Source organism: Rana temporaria, chromosome 1 (assembly GCF_905171775.1).
Source record: "Rana temporaria chromosome 1, aRanTem1.1, whole genome shotgun sequence".
In the NCBI taxonomy this organism is placed as follows: domain Eukaryota; kingdom Metazoa; phylum Chordata; class Amphibia; order Anura; family Ranidae; genus Rana; species Rana temporaria.
Genome location: NC_053489.1, coordinates 635,276,315 through 635,303,203, shown reverse-complemented (window position 1 = coordinate 635,303,203; position 26,889 = coordinate 635,276,315). Strand labels below are relative to the sequence as shown.

At 45.5% G+C, this 26,889-nt stretch overlaps 1 protein-coding gene across 1 annotated transcript in view; it reads left to right on the top strand.

Annotated features, from left to right (window-relative positions):
* The first annotated feature begins 11,296 nt into the window (after window positions 1-11,296).
* WDR1 (WD repeat domain 1) overlaps window positions 11,297-26,889 on the top strand; it is a 99,197-nt gene continuing 83,604 nt past the window's right edge. The window contains exon 1 of the mRNA XM_040335427.1: window positions 11,297-11,503. Within this exon, the coding sequence (XP_040191361.1) occupies window positions 11,488-11,503 (16 nt within the window). The 5' untranslated portion in view covers window positions 11,297-11,487. The remainder of the gene's footprint in view (window positions 11,504-26,889) is intronic.

Below are 26,889 nucleotides of genomic sequence, written 5' to 3'. Positions count from 1 at the left end.
GCTCCGTGACCATGCCCGCAGGACCCGCGGACCCGATCGCCGCCAGCTTCCTGTGATCGGTCACAGGAGCTTAAAAACGGGGAGAGCTGTGTGTAAACAAAGCTTTCCCCGTTCTTCTGTTCTTCCTGTTATAGGGAACGACGATCAGTGATGTCACACGTCCAGCCACGCCCCCCCCTACAGTAAGAATCACTCCCTTAGGGCACACTTAACCCCTTAGCGCCCCCAAGTGGTTAACCCCTTCACTGCCATTGTCATTTTCACAGTATCAGTGCATTTTTATAGCTGTGAAAATTACAATGGTCACAAAAATGTGTCAAAAGTGTCCGATGTGTCCACCATAATGTCGCAGTCATGAAAAAAATCGCTGATGGTCGCCGCCATTACTAGTAAAAAAAAATATATTAATAAAAATGCCATAAACTACCCCCTATTTTGTAAACGCTATAACTTTTGCGCAAACCAATCAATAAATGCTTATTGCGATTTTTTTTACCAAAAATAAGTAGAAGAATACGTATCGGCCTAAACTGAGGAAAAAAAATTTTTTTTTAGATATTTTTTGGGGATATTTATTATAGAAAAAAGTAAAAAATATTGAATTTTTTTTCAAAATTGTCGCTCTATTTATAGCGCAAAAATAAAAACCGCAGAGGTGATCAAATACCACCAAAAAATATTTGTGGGAAAAAAAGGACGCCAATTTTGTTTGAGAGCCACGTCGCACGACCGCGCAATTGTCAGTTAAAGCGACGCAGTGCCGAATCGCAAAAACTGGCCAGGTCCTTTACCTGCACAATGGTCCGGGTCTTAAGTGGTTAAAATCTTCCGGTCCTTAAAGCGGAGGTTCACCCCTAAATTACACTTTATCCCCTTAGATGGATGCTCGTTTTGTCTAGGGGAATCGGCTAGTTGTGTTAAAATATGAGCCGTACTTACCGTTTACGCGATGCATCTTCTCCGCCACTTCCGGGTATGGGCTGCGGGAATGGGCGTTCCTTCTTGATTGACAGTCTTCCGAGAGGCTTCCGACGGTCGCATCCAACGCGTCACGATTTTCCGAAAGAAGCCGAACGTCGGTGCGCAGTATAGAGCCGCACCGATGTTCGGCTTCTTTCGGCTACGAGTGACGCGATGGATGCGACCGTCGGAAGCTTCTCGGAAGACTGTCAATCAAGAAGGAACGCCCGCTCCCGAAGACCCATATCCCGGAAGCGACGGAGAAGATGCATCTCGAAAACGGGTAAGTACAGCGCATATTTTAACACAACTAGCCGATTCCCCTAGACAAAACGAGCAGGAATCTAAGGGGATTTTTTGAAAATGTTTTCTTATGGGTGAACTCCCACTTTAAGGGGTTAATGCTGTCTCAACATTGAGAATGTGATCCGTGTGATTATACCCCTCACATCTCTCAGTATGGGGATCTTCGTAGTACATGTATAGAACGTGTTTTATAATTCTCCAGAAAAGGAGAAGGAAAAATGTAGCCTTGCTTTTTTTTTATTGGCTCTGCAGATCTTTCCAAACATGGATGTGTGAGGTGACGCCTAGATCCGTCTTTTTTTCCTCAGGATTACCAAGTGTGGTGAAGAATACGATTGGTTATCAAATGTCATGAGTGACAACACCTCAATATAATGTAAGTCAGCTCTGAGTGCGAGGAACTGCCACATATATCTATGAGCTCATTCTGTTCTCACAGCCAGTCAGACAGTGACATACGAAGTGTAATGTGAGCAGTCACCGTGGCGTCTGCTGGCCATTCACACCGCCCAGTCCTACGCCAAGAGCCTATCACATCCTTTTACAGGATGTCGAGGACACACAGCAGCCATCTTTGAAGTGGTCACAACCTATGTAAATAACTTGTGACTGTAGAAGTGGAATTGCTGATTGAAATGCCTTGCTTGACTTGTGCTGGTGGGGTACACTGAGGCTGCTAGTTACACAGCAGCAAGAGAGTAAAGCTGGCCGTACATTATACCATTTTTTTATTCAATTTCCTTTAGATTTACCTTCAGCTATGTAGTGCAAGAACCTGCCTGACTGCATACAAATTGCAAGTGTTTAGGTTTTACCTCATGTTACCATATTTATCGGTTTATAACACACACATTCATTTTAAGAGGGAAGTTTCAGGAAAAAAATTGAAACTTGCATTTTAAATAAATAACTTTTTAGCAAAATAAGGGTAAGTGCCCATTAATTCAGCATTATTAGTGCCCATCTGCAGCCTCACCATTGCCCATCAATGCGGCCTGATCAGTGCCCATCTGCAGCCTCTCCATTGCCCATCAATGCAGCTTGATCAGTGCTCATCTGTAGCCTCTCCATTGTCCATTAATGCAGCCTGATTAGTGCCTATCTGCAATCTTAACATTGCCCATCAATGCAGCCTGATCAGTGCACATCTGCAGCCTCTCAATTGCCCATCAATGCAGCCTGATCAGTGCACATCTGCAGCCTCTCAATTGCCCATCAATGCAGCCTGATCAGTGCCCATCTGCAGCCTCTCAATTGCCCATTAATGCAGCCTGATCAGTGCCCATCTGCAGCCTCTCCATTGCCCATCAATGCAGCCTGATCAGTGCCCATCTGCAACCTCTCAATTGCCCATCAATGCAGCCTGATCAGTGCCCATCAATGCAGCCTGATTAGTGCGCATCTGCAGCCTCTCTATTGCTCATCAATGCAGCCTGATCAGCGCCCATCTGCAGCCTCACAATTACCCATCAATGCAGCCTGATTAGTGCACATCTGCAGTCTCAACAGTGCCCATCTGCAGCCTCGCCATTGCTGGACTGTCCAATGCTGGGACATGAGATGTCTATCCTATAAGCCGTCCAGGAGGCGGGACTGTGTGTGTGACTGAGCACCGAGTAAACAGGAGATCCCGGCCATGTGTAATCCAGCGGCGCTCGCCACTCCACACCCCCCCCCCCCCCCCCCGAGGCAGACAGGTAAATATCGGCGTATAACACGCACCCATGACTTGCCCTCTATTTCCAGGGCGACAAAGTGCGTGTTATACGGTACAGGTATATGATTTTGGTAAATCTAAAGGAAAATTGTACCAGAAAATTGTATAATGTATGGTCAGCCTTACTTGGGATATCATAAGATGGAGAAATATGTGGGCCTATCCAAGCTAATGAAAATCCCTGTTTTTTTGGGATCTTTTCAAACAAGGCTGGGATCACCTGAATGATTATAGAAGGGCAAAGAATTACCAGGATGACATTTCTGAGGGCCAGCTGACACCACATGCAGTCCAGTGTGTTTTTTTTCTGCATCAACAATACATGGAAAGTAGGTTATATGATTTCTAATGGCATAGTTCACACCAGTGCTGTCAGTTCCAAGGCTCTCCAGTTCCAGAAAAAAAAGTAGAAAATGCTGCATTTTTCCAGCACTGGACTGTACTGGAATGTGGTAGAATGCATAAAAATGCACTAGAATGCACTCGTACACACGATCGGATTTTCATCGGACAAAGCGTAGGACTTTTGTCCGAAGGGCGTTGGCCATGAACTTGTCTTGCATACAAACGGCAAAGAATTGTCGGCCAACAAACATGAAACTACGTGTTTTTTCAGCGCTTTAGCGCCACCCTTTGGGCAACTTCTGCTAATATTGTGTTATGGTGAGCATTGCTTCCGAGCATGCGTGTTTGTACTTTGGAAAGTCTGAAAATCCTACAACACACATTTGTTGGCGGATAATTTTAAAGCATGCTATGCCACATTTGTCAGCGAAAAATCTGACAACAATTGTCCGATGGAGCATACAAATGGTCGGATTTTCCGACAACAGCCTGCCATCACACAATTCCTGTCGGATAATCCGATCGTGTGTACGAGGCTTAACTCATCAAAAATGCACTGGACCCCCGTACCGTGAAAAAAAAAAGGAAAAAAGAAGAAACAATGCATCTGTTATGCATTCGGAAACACATAAAAACGCACCAGAATGTGTCAAAACGCATAACAAATGTTTACGCAGAAACTAGGGTTGTCCCGATACCGATACTAGTATCGGTATTGGGACCGATACCAAGCATTTGCCCGAGTACTTGTACTCGGGCAAATGCTCCCGATGCTTCACCCGATACTTGTATTGTCAGGGGTGATCAGTGCATCAGTGCATGGGGAAGTTACAGGCACCAATCACCGCTATATAGTGTATTCTCGCCGTGTGTTCCGGCCGTGTATTGGCGTGTATTCCCGCCATGTATTGCCGTGTATTCCCGCCATGTATTCCTCCGTGTATTGCCGTGTATTCCCGCCGTGTATTCCTCTGTGTTTCTCTCCCCTTCCGTGCTCATCCTCCACCCCCTGGAACTGTCAGGATGGAGAGCGGGGTAGGAGTCGGTAAATCCGGCTTCTTACTGCTCCGAATGGACAGAGTCAGTGATCACTGACTCGGTCCATTCACGTAACTGAAACATCGTAAACTGTGATTACAATGTTTCAGTTTATGAATGAAGAGAAGCGGCTGTCTTCACTCCATTCATTTTCAGCGCAGCTGATGCTGCTGAGAAAGGGACTGGGGAACATGTGTCCCTTTCTCTGTCTCAAAGGGGAGATGTCAGAGGTCTGTTAAGACCCCTGATATCTCACCAAAGCCCCCCAACAGGGCTGAAAAAAAAATAATAATAATAATAATAAAAAAAAAATAAAAGAATAAAAAAATTATTGTAGAAAATAAAAAAAAAAAATAAAAGAAAAAACACACTGACACAGTCCACCCCCCCCCCTTAAAAAAAAGAAAGCATTATAAATAAATAAAAAATTGTAAAAAAAAAATTGTAAAAAATTAAAAACAAATTGTTAAAGATAAAAAAAAAAAAATACTGACACATGTGCTGCTGTCACATGAGATTAAAAAAAAGTATTGGTATTCGGTATCGGCGAGTACTTGAAAAAAAGTATCGGTACTTGTACTCGGTCTTAAAAAAGTGGTATCGGGACAACCCTAGCAGAAACGCATCCAGAACTGATCTGGGGTGCGTTTTTGTGGCGTGAACCAGCCCTGACACAAGCCTTATAAGAGAGTCCAGAACGAGATATCCTTCATTCTTCCAGGAATGGCTCTCTCTGGATAAAGAACACCAAGATGTCTTTTCTGGCTGAGTAAGCCTACCTTTGCTCTCCAACGCATGAGTAAACATCAGCAGAATAATTTACTTAGCTTTATTGGTCAGGGGATGGTCCCATGAGCTCTATGTGACAGCTAAATCACATTTAGATTTCTATGAACAGCTTCCAAAAAAATGAAAAACAGCTTAGAATAATTACAGCTGTATCTTGAAAACATTAGATGGCGCACATCGGGCCCTATTTATCAATGTATACAAAATTAAAACTGTCTGCATAATAACACAATTCTATTAGTTCTTGGTCTTGCAGAATTTAAAGTGCTATTAAAACCAAACATGGATTATATTGCAGCTTACCAATTATTAGATGTGATGGCTGCATTAATTTTCTTTTTTAGCCTGGGTTCACACTAGAGCGGACAGCTGGCAGCGTGCTTTACCTGTCTGATAGCAACTGCACTAGCTGGCAGTGTGGTGCTCAATGCAGCACATTACAAAGCTGCCTTTTTTTTTTTTTGGACAAACTTTATTTTAAGTGTACAAAAAGTACACTTCATTAATGCGCTGTCAAGCAGTGTAATGCGCCATTCTGCTGTACAGTGCCATGTGATTCTGTACAGTGCGCTGTGATAAAGAGCAGCACGCTTACATTTTATCGCAGCACGCTGCATTGCAGCTCCGTGGCTCGTACCTCTGTACAGGCTGTCATTTTCAGAGCTCTAGGCAGTGCAGGGCTCAAGTCCTGCGGGAACGCGTGGGAACGGAGTTCCTGCACTTTTTTCACAGCAGGAACTCAGTTCCCTTGGCAGGACTAGAGCAGCCGAGGCGTCCGAGCCAATCCTTCACTAAGCGGCGATGCCCAGCTCGAGTCACTGTCAGGGGCAGGCGAACCTTAGTAATCCTTTATGTTACTGGCCGCTTCCTGTATATGGATTCATGAGGGTGTGTGCGGGTATTCCATCACTTCCTCGATGCCGCAAAGTCTCCTGGGAGCTTTTGTCATTGTTCCCAGGAGATATTGCGTCTTTCTAAATCCCGCGATAACTCGCGGCAGACCTTCGCAATGTCTCCTGGGAACAATGACAAAAGCTCCCAGGAGACATTGTGGCATCGAGGAAGTGACGGAATATACCCAAATACACTACCCGATGAATTCATATACAGGAAGCCGCCAGTAACATAAAGGATTACTAAGGTACAGTGGATCGAAAAAAACATGCAGTTTAGTAATTATGCATATGAGCGTATGATTTATTTATTTTTTTTGGTGGGGGAGTGGATCTTGGGTGGGAGTTCCCACACTTTTTTCCCCAGGACTTGACCCCTGCAGTGTGATTGGACTACAGGCGTGCTGATCAGCGTGCCCGCAGTTCATTCAAACTATGTTTCTGTCTGCCACGGTGAAGAACGGGACATGTTTTTTTTTTTTTTAATTCATAGGTTCCTGTGAATGAATGCCAAGGCTGTGTGAGCAGGAGCCCCATTCAGCCACGCAATTTTATAAAAGTGACAGTGGGTGCGGGGAGAAGAAAACCCACCCTCTGTCACACGGATCAGGTGAAGAGGGGGCAGGAGCTGAAACATGTTACATGTTCCAAACGTGAACGTATCATTTACATTGGTATAATCGGACAATGGGGGTTATTTACGAAAGGCAAATCCACATTGCACTACAAGTGCAAACTACAAGTGCAAAGTGCACTTGAAATTGCACTGAAAGTGCACTTGGAAATGCAGTCGCTGTAGATCCGACGGGGTACATGCAAATAAAATAAAAAACAGCATTTTAGCTTGCACATGATTGGATGATAAAATCAGCAGAGCTTCCCCTAATTTCAGATCCATCACAGATTTACAGCGACTGCACTTCCATGTGCACTTTCAGTGCAATTTCAAGTGCACTTGTAGTTTGCACTTGTAGTGCAATGTGATTTTGCCTTTTGTAAATAACCCCCAGTGCAATGTTAGTGATTTTGATACAAATTCATTAACAGTTATTTCAAGCCATATTTATGTTTTTCTTGGACATATTGCATGCAATAAAAAAGATAAATAAAGAGTCATTCATCAAAAAAAAAAAAAGGATCAAATTAGAAGTAAATACTGCAAATCCAGTGAATATGTGAGGTAAGTACTTCAAATTCAGTAAATATGTGAGGTAAATATTTAAAATTCAGTAAATATGTGAGGTAAATATTTAAAATTCAGTAAATATGTGAGGTAAATTCTTCAAATTCAGTAAATATGTGAGGTAAATTCTTCAAATTCAGCAAATATGTGAGGTAAATTCTTAAAATTCAGTGAATATGTGAGGTAAATTCTTCAAATTCAGTGAATATGTGAGGTAAATATCACTAAGACCCCTTTCACACAGAAAGTAGTTTTCAGGCATTTTAGCGCTAGAAATAGCGTCTGTAAAACACCTGAAAACTGCCTCCCGAGTGTGAGTGCTTTCACACTGGGGCGGTACACTTGCGGGACAGGAAAAAACGGGTGCTTTTAACCCATTTTCGGACGCTAGTGGGGGGATTAAAAGTGTCACACTAACGACTGAAAAGCACAGCTTAAACAGTGCTAAAGCGCCGCTACAAACAAGTCGCGCTTTATCGCTAGCGTGGCCCCAATGTGAAAGTAGCCGTATAATTGAGATAAATACTGCAAAAAAAATACATAATTAAACCCAATAAACTTGGTAAATATGTGAAGTAAATGCTTCAAATTTGATCAAATATTGTATGTGAGGTAGATACCACTAATTAAATAAACATGTGAGACAAATACAGGAAAAATTAAGAGAAATTCCAATTCACTAAAAAAATTAAAATACAAATTCAAGTTTGTAATTTTTGTATTTATTTTTTATGGTACAGGCAGCCAACTTTCAAGAATTTACAATTAAATGCTGCCAGTAAGTTAAAAGTATCCAATGTGGAATGAATGTAAATAAATTGTAACATTGTACTAGAAAGAGATTGGTACGATTTGACATGCAATTTGACAGGAAGAATCGCATGTCAAATTGGCAGCATTTGCCGGCAGTTGCTTTTTTTTTTGCATCTGTGGCACCGCACCGATTTCAAAAAGTAGTTTCTGTACTACTTTTTGAGATTTCGGGCTGTGATTTATTGTATAGATTGATAGCAACGCAGCCATTGGCTCCTACTGTTGTCAATCAAATCTAATGACGCGGGTGCCGGGGGGCGGGGCCGACTCATACACTCGGCGGCTTTGAACGCTGAGTGTATGACACGGGAGCGCACAAAGCGAGGTAACCCCCTCGGGAGAGAGCTTCCCAGAGGGGGTTATCTATTGTGGGGAGGAGCCGCGAGGGCCGCTCTGAACAGGAGGGACCCCAGAACAGGAGGATCGGGGCCACTCTGTGCAAAACGAACTGCACAGTGAAGGTAAGTATGACATGTTTGTTATTTAAAAAAACGTTTTTTTTTAAAACTGAACCTTTCGTGTCACTTTAAAGTGTCACTAAAGGAAAAACTTTTTTTTTTTTTTAGTTTTGGATAGAGTGGAGATGGATTAGAACTCATGTCAGTTTTTATTGCTGTCTGTGCTAAATTCACCCTCTCTATTTGTCCTGTTTACGCTACGTTCACGGCATTACCATTTTTGCGGACAGCGTTTGCGCAGGCACGGCAGCTTATTCAAATGAGTTTTTCTGCAAACGTGCTGCGGGCTGAGATTCACGGGGGTGCCAATCAGAATCAAGAGCAGTGTGATTTGGTTGCAGGAACATATTTTATTCCCATACCCGCAGCCACATGTATAGGTGTGAACTTAGCGTTACCCTTAGTGCCGGTTTACACAGGGGCGACTTGTCAGGCGACTTAGCCGCCTGACAAGTCGCACTTCGTTCTGTACTATGGAACCGTTCTAATAGGAGCGACTCAAGTCGCTCCAACTTAGAAAAAGGTTCCTGTACTACTTTGGGGCGACTTCAGGGCGACTTGCATTGACTTCAATACAGAAGTCATTTTGCAAGCCGCCTCTGAAGTCATGTGCAGATCGCCTTGCAGAGTCGCGCTGCAAGTCGTGCTGCCCCTGTGTGAACCGGCTCTTATTGGTGAAAGCATACCTCCCAACTTTTTGAGATGGGAACGAGGGACACCTATTAGCAAAAGTATGTAGGTATAGGACACACCCCTTACCACGCCCCCTTAATGGAGAATTATACAAAAAAAATGATTAGTGCTTTTTTTTTTACCACTACTATTCCTTTATACTGGCTTTTGAAATGTATACCATATTTATTAGGGTATAGCGCGCTCCCGCGTATAGCGCGCACCCCTAAAGTTGCCCAGAAATTCATGTGAAAAAAAGATTTTTGTACTTACAGTTTGGTGTCTTGCACGGCGTCCATCGGCGGCCTCGTCGGGTCCGGAGTCCGTCTGCGGCTTCGGGTGTCCTCTTCGTCGGGTCCGGCGTCCTTCTGCGGCGGCGTCCTCCTCGCTCGTTTCCCGCGCCGAGTTTGAATACTGCGCCGGCATATACCGAGCGCAGTACACTCGCGTATAGTCGGCAATGCTCGCGCTGACGTCCTGGACGTACAGGACGTGAGCGCGAGTGTAGCCGAGACTGCCCGACTATACATGAGTGTACTGCGCTCGGTATATGTCAGCGCAGTATTCAAACTTGGCGCGGGAAAGCGGGTATCGGCGTATATCGCGCACCCACGATTTTGCCCTGATTTTCAGGGCAAAATAGTGCGCGGTATACGCCGATAAATACGGTAAATGCAGCAATTTAGAAATCAGATGAAAGGTTTAGCACTGGGAAACACTTGTTGAAAGATAAAGAGTGCATTTTATATACAACTATATAGATCAGACCAAAATGAGGGACAAAAGAGGAGGAATGAGGGACTTTGTTGCAAATCAGGGACAGTCCGGAGCTATGTGAAAGTGAAAGCAAATCCCAAATGTTGGATTGTCACCAGAACAGGAATAGAGGGGAAATCTTCCAATGGGGACACTAGTTCTGGATTTCCTCTCACTTCCTGTTTGGCTATGGGGCAGGAAGTGAAGGTAAATCTCCTCAATGGGACATAGATGGCCAAAAAAAAAAACCTAGGGGATAGAACCCTCTCTAAAAAAAGTTTTGCCTATAGTTCTACTTTAACTGAATAGAAGAAATATGAAGAAATTAAGACCATGCCTCCCAACTTTTTGAGATGGGAATGAGGGACACCTATCAGCAAAAGTATGCAGGCATAAGACACACCCCTTGCCACGCCCCCTTAAAGGAGAATTGTACAAAAAAACAAGATTAATTAAACCCACAAGTGCTTTTTTTCCACTACTATTCCATTATATTGGCTTTTGGAATTTACAAATGCAGCAATTTAGAAATCAGATGAAAGGTTTAGCTCTGGGGAACATTTTTTGATAGATAAAAAGTGCATTTTATATACAACTATATAGATCAGACCAAAATCAGGGACAAATAAGGAGGAATGAGGGACTTTGTTGCAAATCAGGGACAGTCCCTCGAAATCAGGGACAGTTGGGAGCTATGTGAAAGTGAAAGCAAATCCCAAATGTTGGATTGTCACCAGAACAGGAATAGAGGGGAAATCTTCTAATGGGGACACCAGTACTGGATTTCCTCTCACTTCCTGTTTGGCTATGGGGCAGGAAGCGAAGGGAAATCTCCCCAATGGGACACAGACGGCCCAAAAAAAAAAAAAAAAACCTGATAGGGGATATAACCCTCTTTAGAAAAAAGGTTTCCTATAGTTCTACTTTAACTGAATAGAAGAAATGATGAAGAAATTAAGACTATAATGAGATATATAACAATCCTCATGTATTTATGTATACAAGTCTCTGTACTGCACATAAGAAACATTGGTTCAAAAATAAAGGTAAAAAGTCTACAAAAAGCAAAACGGACACGGTCCTCAGATCTTAGGACTGGTGATCTGCAATATATTACATTTTTGTTTTATTGATTGTTTTTTTATACATATTTCACTTTCTTCTGTTGAGCTTGTGCTAAAAACAAACAATCAGCAGTTTCCAGGGACAGACAGTCTCCTTCTACCCTCCAGATTCGTACACAGCTCTCGCTGTAAAACGTGAAAAAAATCCAGGCTTGCCCTTAGTAAAGATGGCGCAGGCCGAGTCCCCGCCCTGAGCCGAGTCCCCGCCCCCCGGCGCTCTGACAGACAGAGCTGGCTTGTTGCTGCCGGAGGCGGCCGGGAGGGAGCGGGCTGGAGCTCCAGCGGAGGAGCTCATTGTTGACCATATATAGTCAAAGCCACAGGGAGACATCGCTGCTGTAAGCGGCTTCAGCTTCCGGGTTTGTATTGCGGGGCGGCGGAGAGAGAGAACCGGCAGGACTGACAGAGCGGAGCGGCCCACTGCACCGGAGACATGCCGTACGAGAGCAGTAAGTCACCCGGGTCATACCACTGACTGACCGGGGGAGGGGGGTGCTGTCACTGAGCTGAGGATCGGACCTCCACACCCTGCACATGGGTCAGCCCACCTGTCACGGCGGGGAGGGGGGACTACGAGTCCCAGGACACCCAGAGTGCGGCCCGGGGAGCCACAGGTTGTCTGATCCCATTCATTGCCCGAGTGTGCGCTCCATCCATACACCGAGCGAGCCTACCATTCATTACACCGCCACAGTGCCCGGCACACCTCATACATTGCATGGGGGGGACATGTCTGAGAACCTCTACACTGCCGGGGGGGGGGGCACATCCTGGGGGGAACACTGCCATGAGGACTGCTGTCTGGAAGATCACAGCCAGGGGGACCACATACTGGGGGGGCACACACTATCAAGAGGACCAATGTTAGGGGGGGGGGGGATCACTGGTAGAAGATCCACTGCTGGAGGAGGATCATATCCTGGGAGAACACTACCAGAATGACCAATTGTAGAGGGGGCTGCCAGAGGATCCACTTTCAGGGGGGATCACTGCCATGAGGGCTGCTGCCTGGAAGATCACTGCCAGGGAGACCACATACTGGGGGGGGGGGGGGTGACACACTATCAAGAGGACCAATGTTAGGGTGGGGGACACATCATTTTTAGAAGATCTGCATTCTAGGGGGGGGGGGATCACTGGTAGAAGATCCACATCCTGGGGGGGGATCACTAGTAGAAGATCCACATCCTGGGGGGGGATCACTAGTAGAAGATCCACATCCTGGGGGGGGATCACTAGTAGAAGATCCACATCCTGGGGGGGGATCACTGGTAGAAGATCCACATCCTGGGGGGGATCACTAGTAGAAGATCCACATCCTGGGGGGGGGGGGGTCACTAGTAGAAGATCCACATCCTAGGGGGGCGGATCACTGGTAGAAGATCCACATCCTAGGGGGGGATCACTGGTAGAAGATCCACATCCTAGGGGGGGATCACTGGTAGAAGATCCACATCCTAGGGGGGGATCACTGGTAGAAGATCCACATCCGGGGGGATCACTGGTAGAAGATCCACATCCTAGGGGGGGATCACTGGTAGAAGATCCACATCCGGGGGGGATCACTAGTAGAAGATCCACATCCTAGGGGGGGATCACTGGTAGAAGATCCACATCCGGGGGGGATCACTGGTAGAAGATCCACATCCGGGGGGGATCACTAGTAGAAGATCCACATCCTAGGGGCGGGGTCACTAGTAGAAGATCCACATCGGGGGGGGGGGGGGTCACTGGTAGAAGATCCACATCGGGGGGGGGGGTCACTGGTAGAAGATCCACATCTGGGGGGGGGTCACTGGTAGAAGATCCACATCTGGGGGGGGGTCACTGGTAGAAGATCCACATCTGGGGGGGGTCACTGGTAGAAGATCCACATCTGGGGGGGGTCACTGGTAGAAGATCCACATCCTAGGGGGGGGGATCACTGGTAGAAGATCCACATCCGGGGGGGGATCACTGGTAGAAGATCCACATCCTAGGGGGAGGGGATCACTGGGAGAAGATCCACATCCTAGGGGGAGGGGATCACTGGGAGAAGATCCACATCCTAGGGGGAGGGGATCACTGGGAGAAGATCCACATCCTAGGGGGAGGGGATCACTGGGAGAAGATCCACATTCTAGGGGGAGGGGATCACTGGTAGAAGATCCACATCCTAGGGGGGGGTTGATCACTGGTAGAAGATCCACATCAGGGGGGGGAGATCACTGGTAGAAGATCCACATCCTAGGGGGAGATCACTGGTAGAAGATCCACATCCTAGGGGGGATCACTGGTAGAAGATCCACATCCTGGGGGGGGGATCACTGGTAGAAGATCCACATCCTGGGGGGGGGGGGGGTCACTGGTAGAAGATCCACATCCTGGGGGGGGGGTCACTGGTAGAAGATCCACATCCTGGGGGGGGGATCACTGGTAGAAGATCCACATCCTGGGGGGGGGATCACTGGTAGAAGATCCACATCCTGGGGGGGGGGATCACTGGTAGAAGATCCACATCCTGGGGGGGGGATCACTGGTAGAAGATCCACATCCTGGGGGGGGGATCACTGGTAGAAGATCCACATCCTGGGGGGGGGGGATCACTGGTAGAAGATCCACATCCTGGGGGGGGAGATCACTGCTAGAAGATCCACTGCTGGAATGGGATCATATCCTGGGAGAACACTACCAGAATGACCAATTGTAGAGGGGGCGCTGCCAGAGAATCCACTTTCAGGGGGGATCACTGCCATGAGGGCTGCTGCCTGGAAGATCACTGCCAGGGAGACCACATACTGGGGGGGGGGGGGGGGGGCACACACTATCAAAAGGACCAATGTTAGGGTGGGGGACACATCCTGGGGGGGGGGTCATTTTTAGAAGATCTGCATTCTAGGGGGGGGGGGAATCGCTGGTAGAAGATCCACATCCTGAGGGTTCCCCCCCCCCCCCAGTCCTCTGTGTCTGTACAGCCCCCCTCCGGTGTGTTGGGATGGGGTGTGTTGTGTACATTTCGGAGGCTCATTCATTGTAGGCCGGAGCTGTCGGTCGGCAGTGTTGGGTGATGGTGGGATGACAGATAAATCAGTATGAAGCACAAGGGTCTGGACATGACAGAGTCTTTGCTAGAAATCTTCAGAGGTGTGTATATATATATATATATGAGGTAAATGTGTGCTCAGGCCCTTCTCATGTGTGGATCCTGATTGGTGGAGATGTGTAATGTAATATTGGATGGATTTCTCAGTACAAGTTGCCAGCATGTCCTCTCATGCAGTGAGGGGCTGTGGTCAGTCTGCACTCCTTGGCAATGTATGTGCTTTGTATGTAGAAGTATTTCATGCTCTGTGTGGACACCCGGTAACCTCGCCCTGCTCCTCCTCCACACCCCATACACTGCAGTGCTGCTCTCTCCCTGGTGTAGCCGCTCACTTCTCATGTACTTCCCCCCCCCCCCCCCTTCCTCAGCCCGTGTCCCCCCCCCCCCCCTTCCTCAGCCCGTGTCCCCCCCCCCCCCCCTGTACACACCTTACAGCGCCCAAGGTGCTTCCTGACTCCACCACACACCCTGCAGCTCCTATTGACCTCACACTCTTATTATCGGGCCCTGTGATTGGTGTTTATGGTTTTCTGATCTTTATTATTGATAGAAACAACATTCCCAATGACACGTGATCTCTATTCTGAGCTGTAATGAGGAAGTGTCTTCATTCATTCTGAAATGTTTAACCGCTTCCATACCGGGGCCGATTCTGACATTTCTCTCCTACATGTAAAAATCATCTTCCCCCTTTTTTTTTTTTTTTTGCTAGAAAATTACTGAAAACCCACAAACATTATATACCATATTAATCGGCGTAAAAAACACGCCCTAACATTAAGAGGGAAGTTTCAGGAAAAAATCTTTCCACAGCCCCCTGCGTATATAACACGCAGGCACAGTTTTCCCTCTATTTTCAGGGTAAATAAGTGTTATACTCCAATAAATACAGTATGTTTGTTTTTTAGCAGACACCCTAGACCAGGGATGGCGAACCTTGGCACCCCAAATGTTTTGGATTTACATTTCCCATGATGCTCATGCATTCTGCAGTATAGGTGATAGGGGTGCGCATCTTCAGTGGCCTCACGATTCGATTATCATGTCAGCGATTCGATTCCGCGATGCATCACGATTAGAAAGATGGAGGAGTCTGGAGATAGGGAAGAATGAATTCAAGAATAGGAAAAGAAGGATGGAGTAGTCCGGAGTTGGGAACTAAAGGATGGAAGAGTCCAGGGATAGAACTGAAGGATTGAGGGGTCAAGGGATAAGAACTGAAAGATGGTGAAATCCATGGAGAGAGAATGGAAGAATCTGGTGATAGGGAAATAGGAATCCATGAATAAGGAAAAAAGGATGGAAGAATCAGAGGATAGGAATGGAAGGCTGGAAGAGTCCAAGAATATTATTAGATGAAAGAGTCTGGGGGGGGGGGGGGTGATAGGAACTGAAGGATGGAGGGGTAGGTCCAGAGATCATTTTGTTATTTATAGAATTATTGTTTAGGGTTTAGGGTGGGGGTTGGAGCCTGTGAATGGAGGCGAGTTGGGTGAGGGCTATGCGGTGGCCATTGGTTTGAATAGGGAGGTGGAAGAGGAATGGGCTGGGAGCCATATCCGTCTGATGTGTAGTTTGAGTGATCAGGAGTAGTTTGTGACATATATAAAAGGTGGGGGGGGGGAAGTTGGGTGAAAGATAGTGGGACCTGCGGGGGGATGAAGGGGCTGTGAAGGACATAAGGCAGTTTGGCAGCCAGCTGGGGAACATGCTGTCATATCTGCATTAAAGACAAAATAAAGTTGCCGCTGTATGATTAGTTGGCAGCTAGCACAAGGTAGTGAATATACAACTTTAAATAGACCATAAAACAAAAAAAGTGTGCAGTGCTTTGCGGTGATAAATGTACAAAAGAGTCTTATTAAGTAGTGAACAAATATAGTCCTGAAATATATTTATATATAAATCTGATCTGATTGAAAGAAATCTTCTGTGTATTCAAAGTAAATCCAGTGCTGAGTGTGCTCTGCTGTGTTTAAATCATTCCTGATTTCTGGTGAATGATTTAAACACAGCAGAGCACACTCAGCACTGGAATTACTTTGAATACACAGAAGATTTCTTTCAATCAGATCAGATTTATATATAAATATATTTCAGGACTATATTTGTTCACTACTTAATAAGACTCTTTTGTACATTTATCACTGCAAAGCACTGCTCACTTTTTGTTTGTATTGCCCTATCTACAATATGGATGCAGTCTGCCTCCCCTCTTACCATGTCAGTCCTTTCAGTGTCCTCCCCACGGCCCCCTCACCTGGCTCTACTGCTGTTCTGGCTCTACCACTGTTCTGGCTCTCCTGCAGCTCCGCTTCATTCTCCTCCATCACACCTCCGGCTGGATACGCCGCGACCGGGACCAAAAGCACTGATGGCTCGGCTCCACTCTCCTCCTCGGAGCTCCGTGCTCCATAAGCTGGCCGCCGGCACTCTTGTCAGCAGCAGGGACAGCTCCAGCCACAGCACTCCATGTTCCAGCCAACCTGCACACCGCGTGGGCTCCTCACTTCCGCATTACGCTGCCTGGAATCACTTGCTATTGGCTGATGAGAGGAGAGGGAAGGGGATTGATATAAGGCCTCCTCTCCTCGCAGCACAGGGGGATAACGTCAACGGGAGGCGGGAAAAAACGGCATATAACCTTCGGCTCCGCAGGGCATGGTGCGGCTGCACGGCGCGAGGATGACGTCATCCTCCATAATCGATTACTTAAAGTGACAGCATCGATGCAGCATCGTGGCCCATCTAATCTCGATGCATAGATGCAACGATTAAATTCAACACCCCTAATAGGTGAGCATCATGGGAAATGTAGTTCCAAAACATCTGGGGTGCCAATGTTCGCCATCACTGCCCTAGGGAATAAAATGGCGGTTGTTGCAACTTTTTATCTCTTAAGGTATTTGCGCAGCAACAGTTTCATTAATTAAAAAATAACAGTAAAGTTAGCCCAATTTTTTTTATCACTTTTATTCCTGTTACAAGGAATGTAAACATCCCTTGTAATAGGAATGGTGCATGACAGGTCCTCTTTATGGAGAGATGCGGGGTCAATAAGACCTCGCATCTCTCCTCCAAGCTGGAAAGCATGAGATCAAAAACCAAAAAATCACTATCTCATGCTTACCAGCCGCAATCGCGGATTTTTTTACAACCGTGGCCCGGACGTGACATTGTAACACCGCGCCCGGGTCCTCCAATGGTCATAAAGATGGCTGGTGACCATCACCTGAAATCTCTATGGTCGTCACCTGGTGGCGGCCGATTCTGTCTCCGGGTCCCCGATGGCACGGGAGAGCCCAGAGAAGCACCGGATGGTGATGGGAGGGGGGGGGGGGGGGGGGGCGACGACTATGCCTCCTCCCATTACTTGTAAGAACGATCAAGCAGTGTAACTCCCGCTATGATCGTTCTCATGGTGTAGGTAGGGAATCGCTGGCTGAAAAAACGAGGATAACTGAATGACGCCTGTAGCTGCAGGCACCATTCAGATATTCCCACTGAAAGTTAGGCTGCATTCACACCTGAGCGTTTTGTCGCCTGAACCGCGACGCTCAAAAACGCTAGAGGGGGAAAAAAATACATTATTCCCTATGGTAATGGTTCACATCTTCACTCCAAAACGCCCGACACTGAACGCCTGAAGCTCAAACAAGTTCCGGACCCTTTTTTATCGGGCGGTTTGGGCGTTTTTGAGCGTTTCCATTTCCCATAGAAAGTAATGGAAACGCTCGATTCAAGCGACTAGCGTGACAACGAGCGTTTGCTACGGGCGTTTCGTCGCTTTAATCAATAGAACATTTCACCCAGGCAGAAGATAAAAAAAATCTACCAACATAGCAATAAGTGATGTAAAGATGATCATTTTTCCTATTGGCTAAAATAAAAAACGTTGAAGTACAAAAACGTCGGACGACGCTGTATGCAAACGCGCAAATAAGCATGAATACGCGCGAAAAAACGACCGAACGACCTACGCTCAGGTGTGAATGCAGCCTAAAAGACGTCATATTACATGATCGGGCTGAAAGTGGTTAAACGTGGCAAGAATCTGAGTTTCTGAACATCATATTTTTTTGAAACTACGGGGTAAATTAACTAAAGGATTCCGCATTCGATATGACGGTCACGTGAGTGTTTTTTTTTAAATCTTGTATGAGATAAGAGTCAATTCCTTAAAGTAAAATATAGAATGTGAAGTAAAAGCAGCTAAAAAAATAGAAATTCATTAAAGAAAATGCGCATTTGTAATTGGTCACTTGGTGTAGACCAGTGATGTGAACCTTGGCACTCCAGATGTTTTGGAACTACATTTCCTATGATGCTCACCTACACTGCAGAGTATTGGAGCATCATAGGAAATGTAGTTCCAAAACATGTGGGGTGCCAAGGGTCACATCACTGGTGTAGATAGTAGGTATTTTAGCAATGAGGGGAACTCTGCACTGGACAGTAAGTAGCATACAATGTATCAGAGTGGAAATGTTTTCCTCTCAGCACAGGAATGAAGATAAATTGTAACATTTCACCCAGACGGAGATGGTTCTGGATCAGTTTGCGGTGCCGTGACCTACTGTGCGACTTGAGTATTTAATGTGACTTTCAGGGAATGCCTGGGTAATAGTCCTGTAATGTCGTATCCAAATCACATCAACATACAGTGCTTTGAAAAAGTATTCACACCCCCTTGGAATTTTCCACATTTTGTCATGTTTCAACCAAAAAACATAAATGTGTTTTATGTGATAGACCAACACAAAGTGGCACATAATTGTGAAGTGGAAGGAAATTGATAAATGGTTTTCTGTTACTTATTAGGGTTGTACCGATACCGAGCATTTGCCCGAGTACTTCTACTCGGGCAAATGCTCCGATGCTTCACCCGATACCTGGACAGTCGGGGTGATCAGTGAGGTGGGGGAGTTACTAGCACTGATCACCACTGACTGTCCTCGTATCCTCCTCCAGCCCCCCTCCATTCTGCTGCCGTGTCCCCCCCTCCATTCTGCTGCCGTGTGCCTCGGTGTCCCCCCCCTCCATTCTGCTGCCGTGTGCCTCGGTGTCCCCCCCCTCCATTCTGCTGCCGTGTGCCTCGGTGTCCCCCCCTCCATTCTGCTGCCGTGTGCCTCGGTGTCCCCCCCTCCATTCTGCTGCCGTGTCCCCCCTCCATTCTGCTGCCGTGTCCCCCCTCCGTTCTCCTCTTCCCCCCACTCGATCTGTCAGGATGGAGAGCGGAGGGAGGAGCCGGTAAGTCCAGCTCCTACCTTTTCCGAATGTACAGAGTCAGTCATCACTGACTGTTCATTCATATAACTGAAACATCATAACCTGTGTTTACAATGTGTTTATGAATGAAGAGAAGCCGCTGTCTTCTCTCCGTTCATTTTCAGTGCAGCTGAGGCTGCTGAGAAAGGGACTGGATAATCTGTGTCCCTAGTCCCTTTCCCTGTCTCAAAGAGGAGATGTCAGAGGTAAAAAAAATTAATAAAAAACACACAGGGCTGGATTCAGATACCTGAGCGTATCTGTCCGGCCGGCGTAACGCATCTCCGATACGTTACGCCGCTCTAACTATGGGCGCGAGTTCTTTATTCAGAAAGAACTTGCGCCCTTAGTTACAGCTACGTAACGTATGTGTTGCGGCGTAAGGGGGATGTTGGGGGCGTGTATTATTTAAATTTGTCCTGACCCCATGTTGTTTACGTTTTATTTGAACGGCGCATGCGCCGTCCGTAAAATCCCAGTGTGCATTGCTCCAAATGATGTCGCAAGGACGTCATTGGTTTCGACGTGAACGTAAATTATGTCCAGCCGTATTCGTGAAAGACTTTACGCAAACGACGTAAAAATTCAAAACTTGGCGCGGGAACGACGGCCATACTTAACATTAGCTACGCCTCATATAGCAGGGGTAACTATACGCCGGAAAAAAACGAACGCAAACAACGTAAAAAAAAGCGCCGGGCGGTCGTTCGTTTTTGAATCGGCGTAAATCCTAATTTGCATATTCCTCGCGTAAAACATACGAAAGCGCTACCTAGCGGCCAGCCTGAAGTTGCAGCCTAAGATCCGACGGTGTAAGACACTTACACCTGGCGGATCTTAGGGATATCTATGCGTAACTGATTCTCTGAATCAGGCGCATAGATACGACCAAGCGCAATCAGAGATACGACGGCGTAAAAAACTACAGACACATGTGCCACTGTCGCATGAGATTTAAATAAAGTATCAGTAAATGGTATTGGAGAGTACTTGATAAAAAGTATCGGTACTTGTACTCGGTCCTAAAAAGAAAGTGGTATCGGGACAACCCTAAATTTTTTTTTTTTTGCAAATAAATATGTGAAAAGTGTGGCGTGCATTTGTATAGCACCCCCCTGAGTCAATACTTTGTAGAACCTCCTTTCGCTGCAATTACAGCTGCAAGTATTTTTGGGGATGTCTCTACCAGCTTTGCACATCTAGAGGGATATTTTTACCCATTCCTCAATGCAAGCTCTATCAGATTGGATGCAGAGCGTCTGTGAACAGCAATTTTCAAGTCTTGCCACAAATTCTCAATTGGATTTAGGTCTGGACTTTGACTGGGCCATTCTAACGCGTATATGCTTTGATCTAAAACGTTCCATTGTAGCTCTGGCTGTATGTTTAGGGTCCTTGTTCTGCTGGAAGGTGAACCTCCACCCCAGTCTCAAGTCTTTTGCAGACTTAACAGGTTTTCTTCTAAAGCCTTGTACACACGGTACGATAGTTGGAAGGGGATTTTCTGTTGACAGACTGTTGTCCTAAATTTGTACCATTAGTACGCTCCCTTTGACAATTGTTGTCCAATTTTCGGCCAACGAATGTTGGCTGGCAGGCTAGTAAGTTTTTGGCGGAAAACGGCTCCACGCCTGTTTTTTTTTTTTTTTTTTTTATTTATTTGTACGGTAAGTACAAATGTGCATGCTTGGGATCAATGCTCACCAAACATGAAATTGGCAGAAGGGGCACAAAATGTGGCGCTAAAGAGCTGAAATTCCTCGTAGTACATCACTACGTTCATGTTTGTGGCAGGGCAATTGTGTAATGGTATGCAAAACAAGATCCTGGCACACGTCCTTTTGACAAAAATCAGACGCTCGGTTGGCCAACAATCGTACTGTGTGTACGAGGCTTAAAGGAACACTAAAGGTTTGTTTTTTATTAGATCAATTGATTGCTGTAAGCTAGAGCATTTAAATATCACTTACCTCGTTTTTCCTTTTGACCTCCAAAATACAGTAATCCGGGTTTGAAAATGCCATTTCCTGTCACTCCTCTTCTTGCTTTCCACCAGCATCTGAGCTGTTTTGCATGGTGGAAAGCAGAATGTGCTCACCCCCTCCCTATGACTACAGCCCTGCGTGAAGATGCTCTCCTATCCCTCACAGGCATGGAGGCTAAGCCTAATGGGAACTGTAGTTCCCATTAGGCCGTGATGTAGCAAGAATGAATGTGCACCGCAAACCAGGAAGTCAGTGAGAATAATGATTCAGGAGTGACGGAGGTGAATAAAACATCTCGATTTCAAGAGGTATCAAACTAGTTATAATGCAAAACATTACTTTTTACTTTAATTTAAGACTTTAATTTAAGAGGAAAATATTTTTGTCTTTACAACCCCTTTTAAGATTGCCTTGTATTTGGCTCATCCATCTTCTGATCAGCTTTGACCAGCTTCCCTGTCCCTGCTAAAGAAATGCATCCCCTGATGCTGGCGCCACCATGTTTCACAGTGGTGTCACAAAATATGCACTGAAGTGAATAAAAAATCAAAACATTTGGTCACTTACCAGAACAGGAATAAAGGGGAAATCTTCTTCCATTGGGAATACTAGTTCTGATGACCACAAGGAATTGCCAGGCTTTAGACTAGGGCTGCAACTAACAATTATTTTCATAAGATTATTGTTTCGATTAATCGGTTAATAACCTTAAAAGAAAAAACATTTATGGCCAATTTGTTGTTGGGCAGATTAGAAAACATAAATTGCCACAAAAATGTTTTTCTGCGGCTTCTTATATTGAACCAAAAAACCGAAATGGCACCGTTTTGCGTTTAAAAAAGGAAAAAAAAGTCCTTGCCCTTTCCAAATACACAGCAGATGAAAAAATCATGGATTTGAAACCATGTAAATGAACGTTGTGTGTTTCTGCAAAAAGCACAGAGGCATAATGGGGTTAAAAAAAAAAAAAAAAACGCTACTGTAAGGGGTTAATTTTTTACTGTGGGACACTGAAAGTAAGGCCCCATTCACACCTAGGCGTTTTTACGCCTGAAGCGCACTGCTCACAAACGCCAGAGGGGAGAATTAACATTATTCCCTATGGTGACTGTTCACACCTGAACGCCCAAACGCCTGTCGCACGAAGCTCAAACAAGTCCCGGACCTTTTTTTGTCGCGCGAATCGCGCGACAGCGGCGTTTAAGGGTTTTTTTTTTCCCATAGAAAGTAATGGGAAACGCGCGTATTGAGCGTATCGCGCGACAACGGGCGTTTGCTATGGGCGTTTTGTCGCTTTAATCAATAGAACTTGTCGCCCATGCAGAAGATTAAAAAAAATCTACCAACATAGCAACAAGTGATGAAAAGATGATAATTTTTCCTATTGGCTAAAATAAGAAACGCCGAAGTACAAAAACGTCGCACGACGCTGTATGCAAACGCGCAAATAAGCATGAATACGCGCGAAAAAAAACGCCTGAAAAAACGACCGAACGCCCTACGCTCAGGTGTGAATGCAGCCTAACTGATACTTTTTTTCAAGTACTCACCAATACCGATTTAAAAAAAATCTGTCTGTTTTTTTTTACAATTTTTTTTTTTTTTTTATTGCAATATTTTTCTTAGCCCTGTTGGGGAGCTTTGGTGAGATCACAGGTCTTAACAGACCTCTGACATCTCCCCTTTGAGACAGAGAAAGGGACTGGGGAATCTGTGTCCTTAGTCCCTTTCTCAGCTGCACTGAAAATGAATGGACAGGAGACAGAGGCTTTTATCTATTCATGGACTGAAGAATCCTAGCGGGAAAACCGCTCGTCTGTATGCTTTTCTAACGGGGTAAAAAAACGTGCATGCTTGTAAACAATTCTATGCATGCTTGGAAGCACAGAACTTCATTTTGTCGGCTTGTCGTAGTCTTTTACGTCACTGCGTTCTTGGCAGTCAAAAAAGTTCACCGGACTTTTGTGTGACCGTGTGTATGCAAGGCAGGCTTGAGAGAAATTCCGTGGGGAAAAGGTTTTTTTTTTTTTTTTTTTTTTTTTTTTTTTTTTTATAAAGGGAAAACCGGTTGTGTGTGCGGGGCATAAGACAGAAGAGTACTTTAAAGTGGCTGTACACTTTCACATATACCCAATGAAGGGGCTATCCTTGGTGATGGAGATGAATCAAATCCTCCTACATAGACAGATGCAACCTATCTGCTGTCTTTTCTCTTGTACATTAAGGGCTCTTTCACACGTCAGCTCAGTTTTTTTAGATCAGTTTTTTTTTTTTCATCAGTTGATCCGTTTTTCCGTCAGTTTTTCCGTCAGTTTTTTTCATCCGTTTTTTTTTTTTTTTGGCTTTTTACATATTTTGATGAAAAACGGATGTTAGCGGATCGGATGGTAAACGGATCATCCGCTAACGTCCGTTCCGTTTTTTTGACGGAAGAAAAATTGGGTTTTCTTCCGTCCAAAAAAACGGAACTTAACGCAGACGGATGCTAACGGACGTTAGCGGATGCTCATCCGCTAACGGACGTTAACCCATAGGGAAGCATTGCGGTCCATTAACGGACGTCCAAAAAACGGACGAACGGAACGGACGTGTGAAAGAGCCCTTAGTGCAGAAAAAGGGGGCTGAGAGCTGATTGGAGGGAAGAGACATACCTCTCTTCAAACCACACACCGGAACAGAGCTGAGGCTTTCAATCAGCTGGATGTCACCATTTTTCTCTTGGTATCAGGAAAACTTGTGAGAAGTGATTCATGCTGATAGCGGAGGAACAAAGCAGCGGACAGAAATTACACTTAGTGCTCTTTATTGAGACCCTATAGAGCAGGGATGTGCAATTAGCGGACCTCCAGCTGTTGCAGAACTACAAGTCCTATTAGGCATAGCAAGACTTTGACAGCCACAAGCATGACACCCAGAGGCATGATGGGACTTGTAGTTGGAGGTCTGCTAATTGCATATCCCTGCTATAGAGGGATATGCTTTGTTCATAGTTCATGTCTGAGGTTAGAACCACTTCAGAGCTGGACTGTAGCAGATCATGACGCAAGTCACCTAGCTAAAAATGAGCCATGCTTAAAGGGGTTGTAAAGGTAAATCCCCCCTCCCCCCCTAAATGGTTTCCTTTACCTTAGTGCAGTCCTCCTTCCCTTACCTCATCCTTTGATTTTGCTTTTAAATGTCCTTATTTCTTCTGAGAAATCATCACTTCCTGTTCTTCTGTCTGTAACTCTACATAGTAATGGGAGGCTTTCTCCCTGGTGTGAAGTGTCGTGCTTGCCCCCTCCCTTGGACTACAGGAGAGTCAGGACGCCCACTAACACACAGCTCCTTGCTCTATCTGCAACGTAGAGAGCGTCCTGACTCTCCTCCTTTTGTCCAAGGGAAGGGCGAGCACGACACTCCACACCAGGGAGAAAGCTTCCCATAACTGTGTGGAGTTACAGACAGAAGAACAGGAAGTGAGGATTTCTCAGAAGAAATAAGGACATTTAAAAGCAAAATGGAAGGGTAAGGGAAGGAGGACTGCACTAAGGTAAAGGAAGCTAGTTAGGGGAAAAATATGTTTTTACCTTTACAACCCCTTTAAGATACATTGATGATTATAGTATTCTGCTGCTACCATGTCTTCCCACAGACTCCTTTCATCATTCCCTCACATGATCTTTAAATCCGGCACCATCTTGGCTTCCTCTTCTCTGACCTCTATAGTGATAACACACATACTGTCATCCTGTGAATGTGCTTACAGAGCAAAGGAAGTCTGTTCAGGCATTCCTATGCTTCCGACATTGGGAATCCTATGATGTGGCATTTGTAAGATGTTGGGCATGTGTGTACAAGTAAGGAACCCAGACCGGTCACCATGATAAGGAATCTCTATACAAGAAAGGAAAAATAGAGCTGACTCAGTTAGGCTGGGTTCACACTACGATTTTCCCGTCCGTCAGCCGCATACGATTTATATGAAAAAACGTATGCGGCTGAAACGGACGTGAACGTATGGAACCGCACATATGCGTTTTCCATTGACATTAATGTTAAAAAAAAACGTATGCGTTTGCCATACTGTTTCAAAAACGGCCGCAAAACCGTGGTTGAACACGGTTTTGCGTACGTTTAAAAAACGTTTTGCCAGCAAATCGTACGCACCCGGATGCATCTGAGTGCATACGATTTGCAATGCATTGTCTATCTATACGTTTTCCCGTCCGGGCCCGTACGTTTTCAATACTGAAATCGTATGCGGCTGACGGACGGGAAAATCGTAGTGTGAACCCAGCCTTAGTAATGTGATGCAACTGTTGTCATTGTGGCATAATAGGTTTGAGCTTTACGTTTCTTTTTTTTGTGACTGGTTTTGTATAACTTGAGCCTATAGAAAGTACAAATCGTGGGTCTCACGATTTATTCAGGTAAATGACGGCTTTATTAGGCGGTATGAGTGTCTTCCTGCAGACACACGATTATTTTTAGAGCACCTTGATACGCTGAAAATCTCAGATTGCCAATGAGGCTGGGTTCACACTGGTACGACAAACGTTCCGACATTGGGAGCTCGTGTCACATGACGTGTGAAAATCTTGTCGCATGATGTGTGAAAATCAATGTTTCCCTATGAGAACCGTCTCAACTGGTCCGACACAAGTCGGTCCGACTTTGAAAATGTTCCCTGCACTACTTTGGTCCGACTTTGATCCTACTTCAGCCCATTGAATATCAATGAAGTCGGATCAAAGTAGGATCCTTGTCCTTACCATCCGACTTTTGACATCCAACATGTGATTACAGCAGCAGTAAAAGGAATTTATCTCACTCTGGGATTGTCGTACTACTGTCGCGTGGTATAGTGTGAACCCAGCCTTAGGCCCCTTTCACATTGAGGCGTTTTTCATGCGGTACAGCGCTAAAAATAGCGCTGCTATACCGCATGAAAAATCATGTCCTGTAGTGTTCAATGTGTAACCCCGAAGGCTTTCACACTGAAGCGGTGCACTAGCAGGAGCGCTCCAAAAGTCCTGCTAGCCGCATCTTTACTGCGTTATAGAAGCAGTGTGTTCACCACACCTTCCCATTGAAATCAATGGGAAACCGCGGTATTTACCCTTTTTCGGCCGCTAGCGGGGGTTAAAACCTCACCGCTAGCGCCCGAATATCGCGGTAAATACGACGGTATAGCGGCGCTACAAATAGCGCGGCTATACCGTCACCGCAGCTCCACGCCTCAATGTGAAAGAGGTCTAAGGCAAATGGTGGGCACTTCTCTTGCCAATTGAAGTCACAAGAACTAAGAGATTATCGCAAGATAAGAAATTTGCTAGAAGCCGTGTACAAGAACAAATGCATCATATCAAATAGGGTTGTCCCGATACCACTTTTTTGAGACAGAGTACAAGTACCGATACTTTTTTTTCAAGTACTCGCTGATACGGAATACCGCTACTTTTTTTTTAATGTCATGTGGCAGTTTTTTATTTTTATTTTTTTTTTATTTTTTTTAACA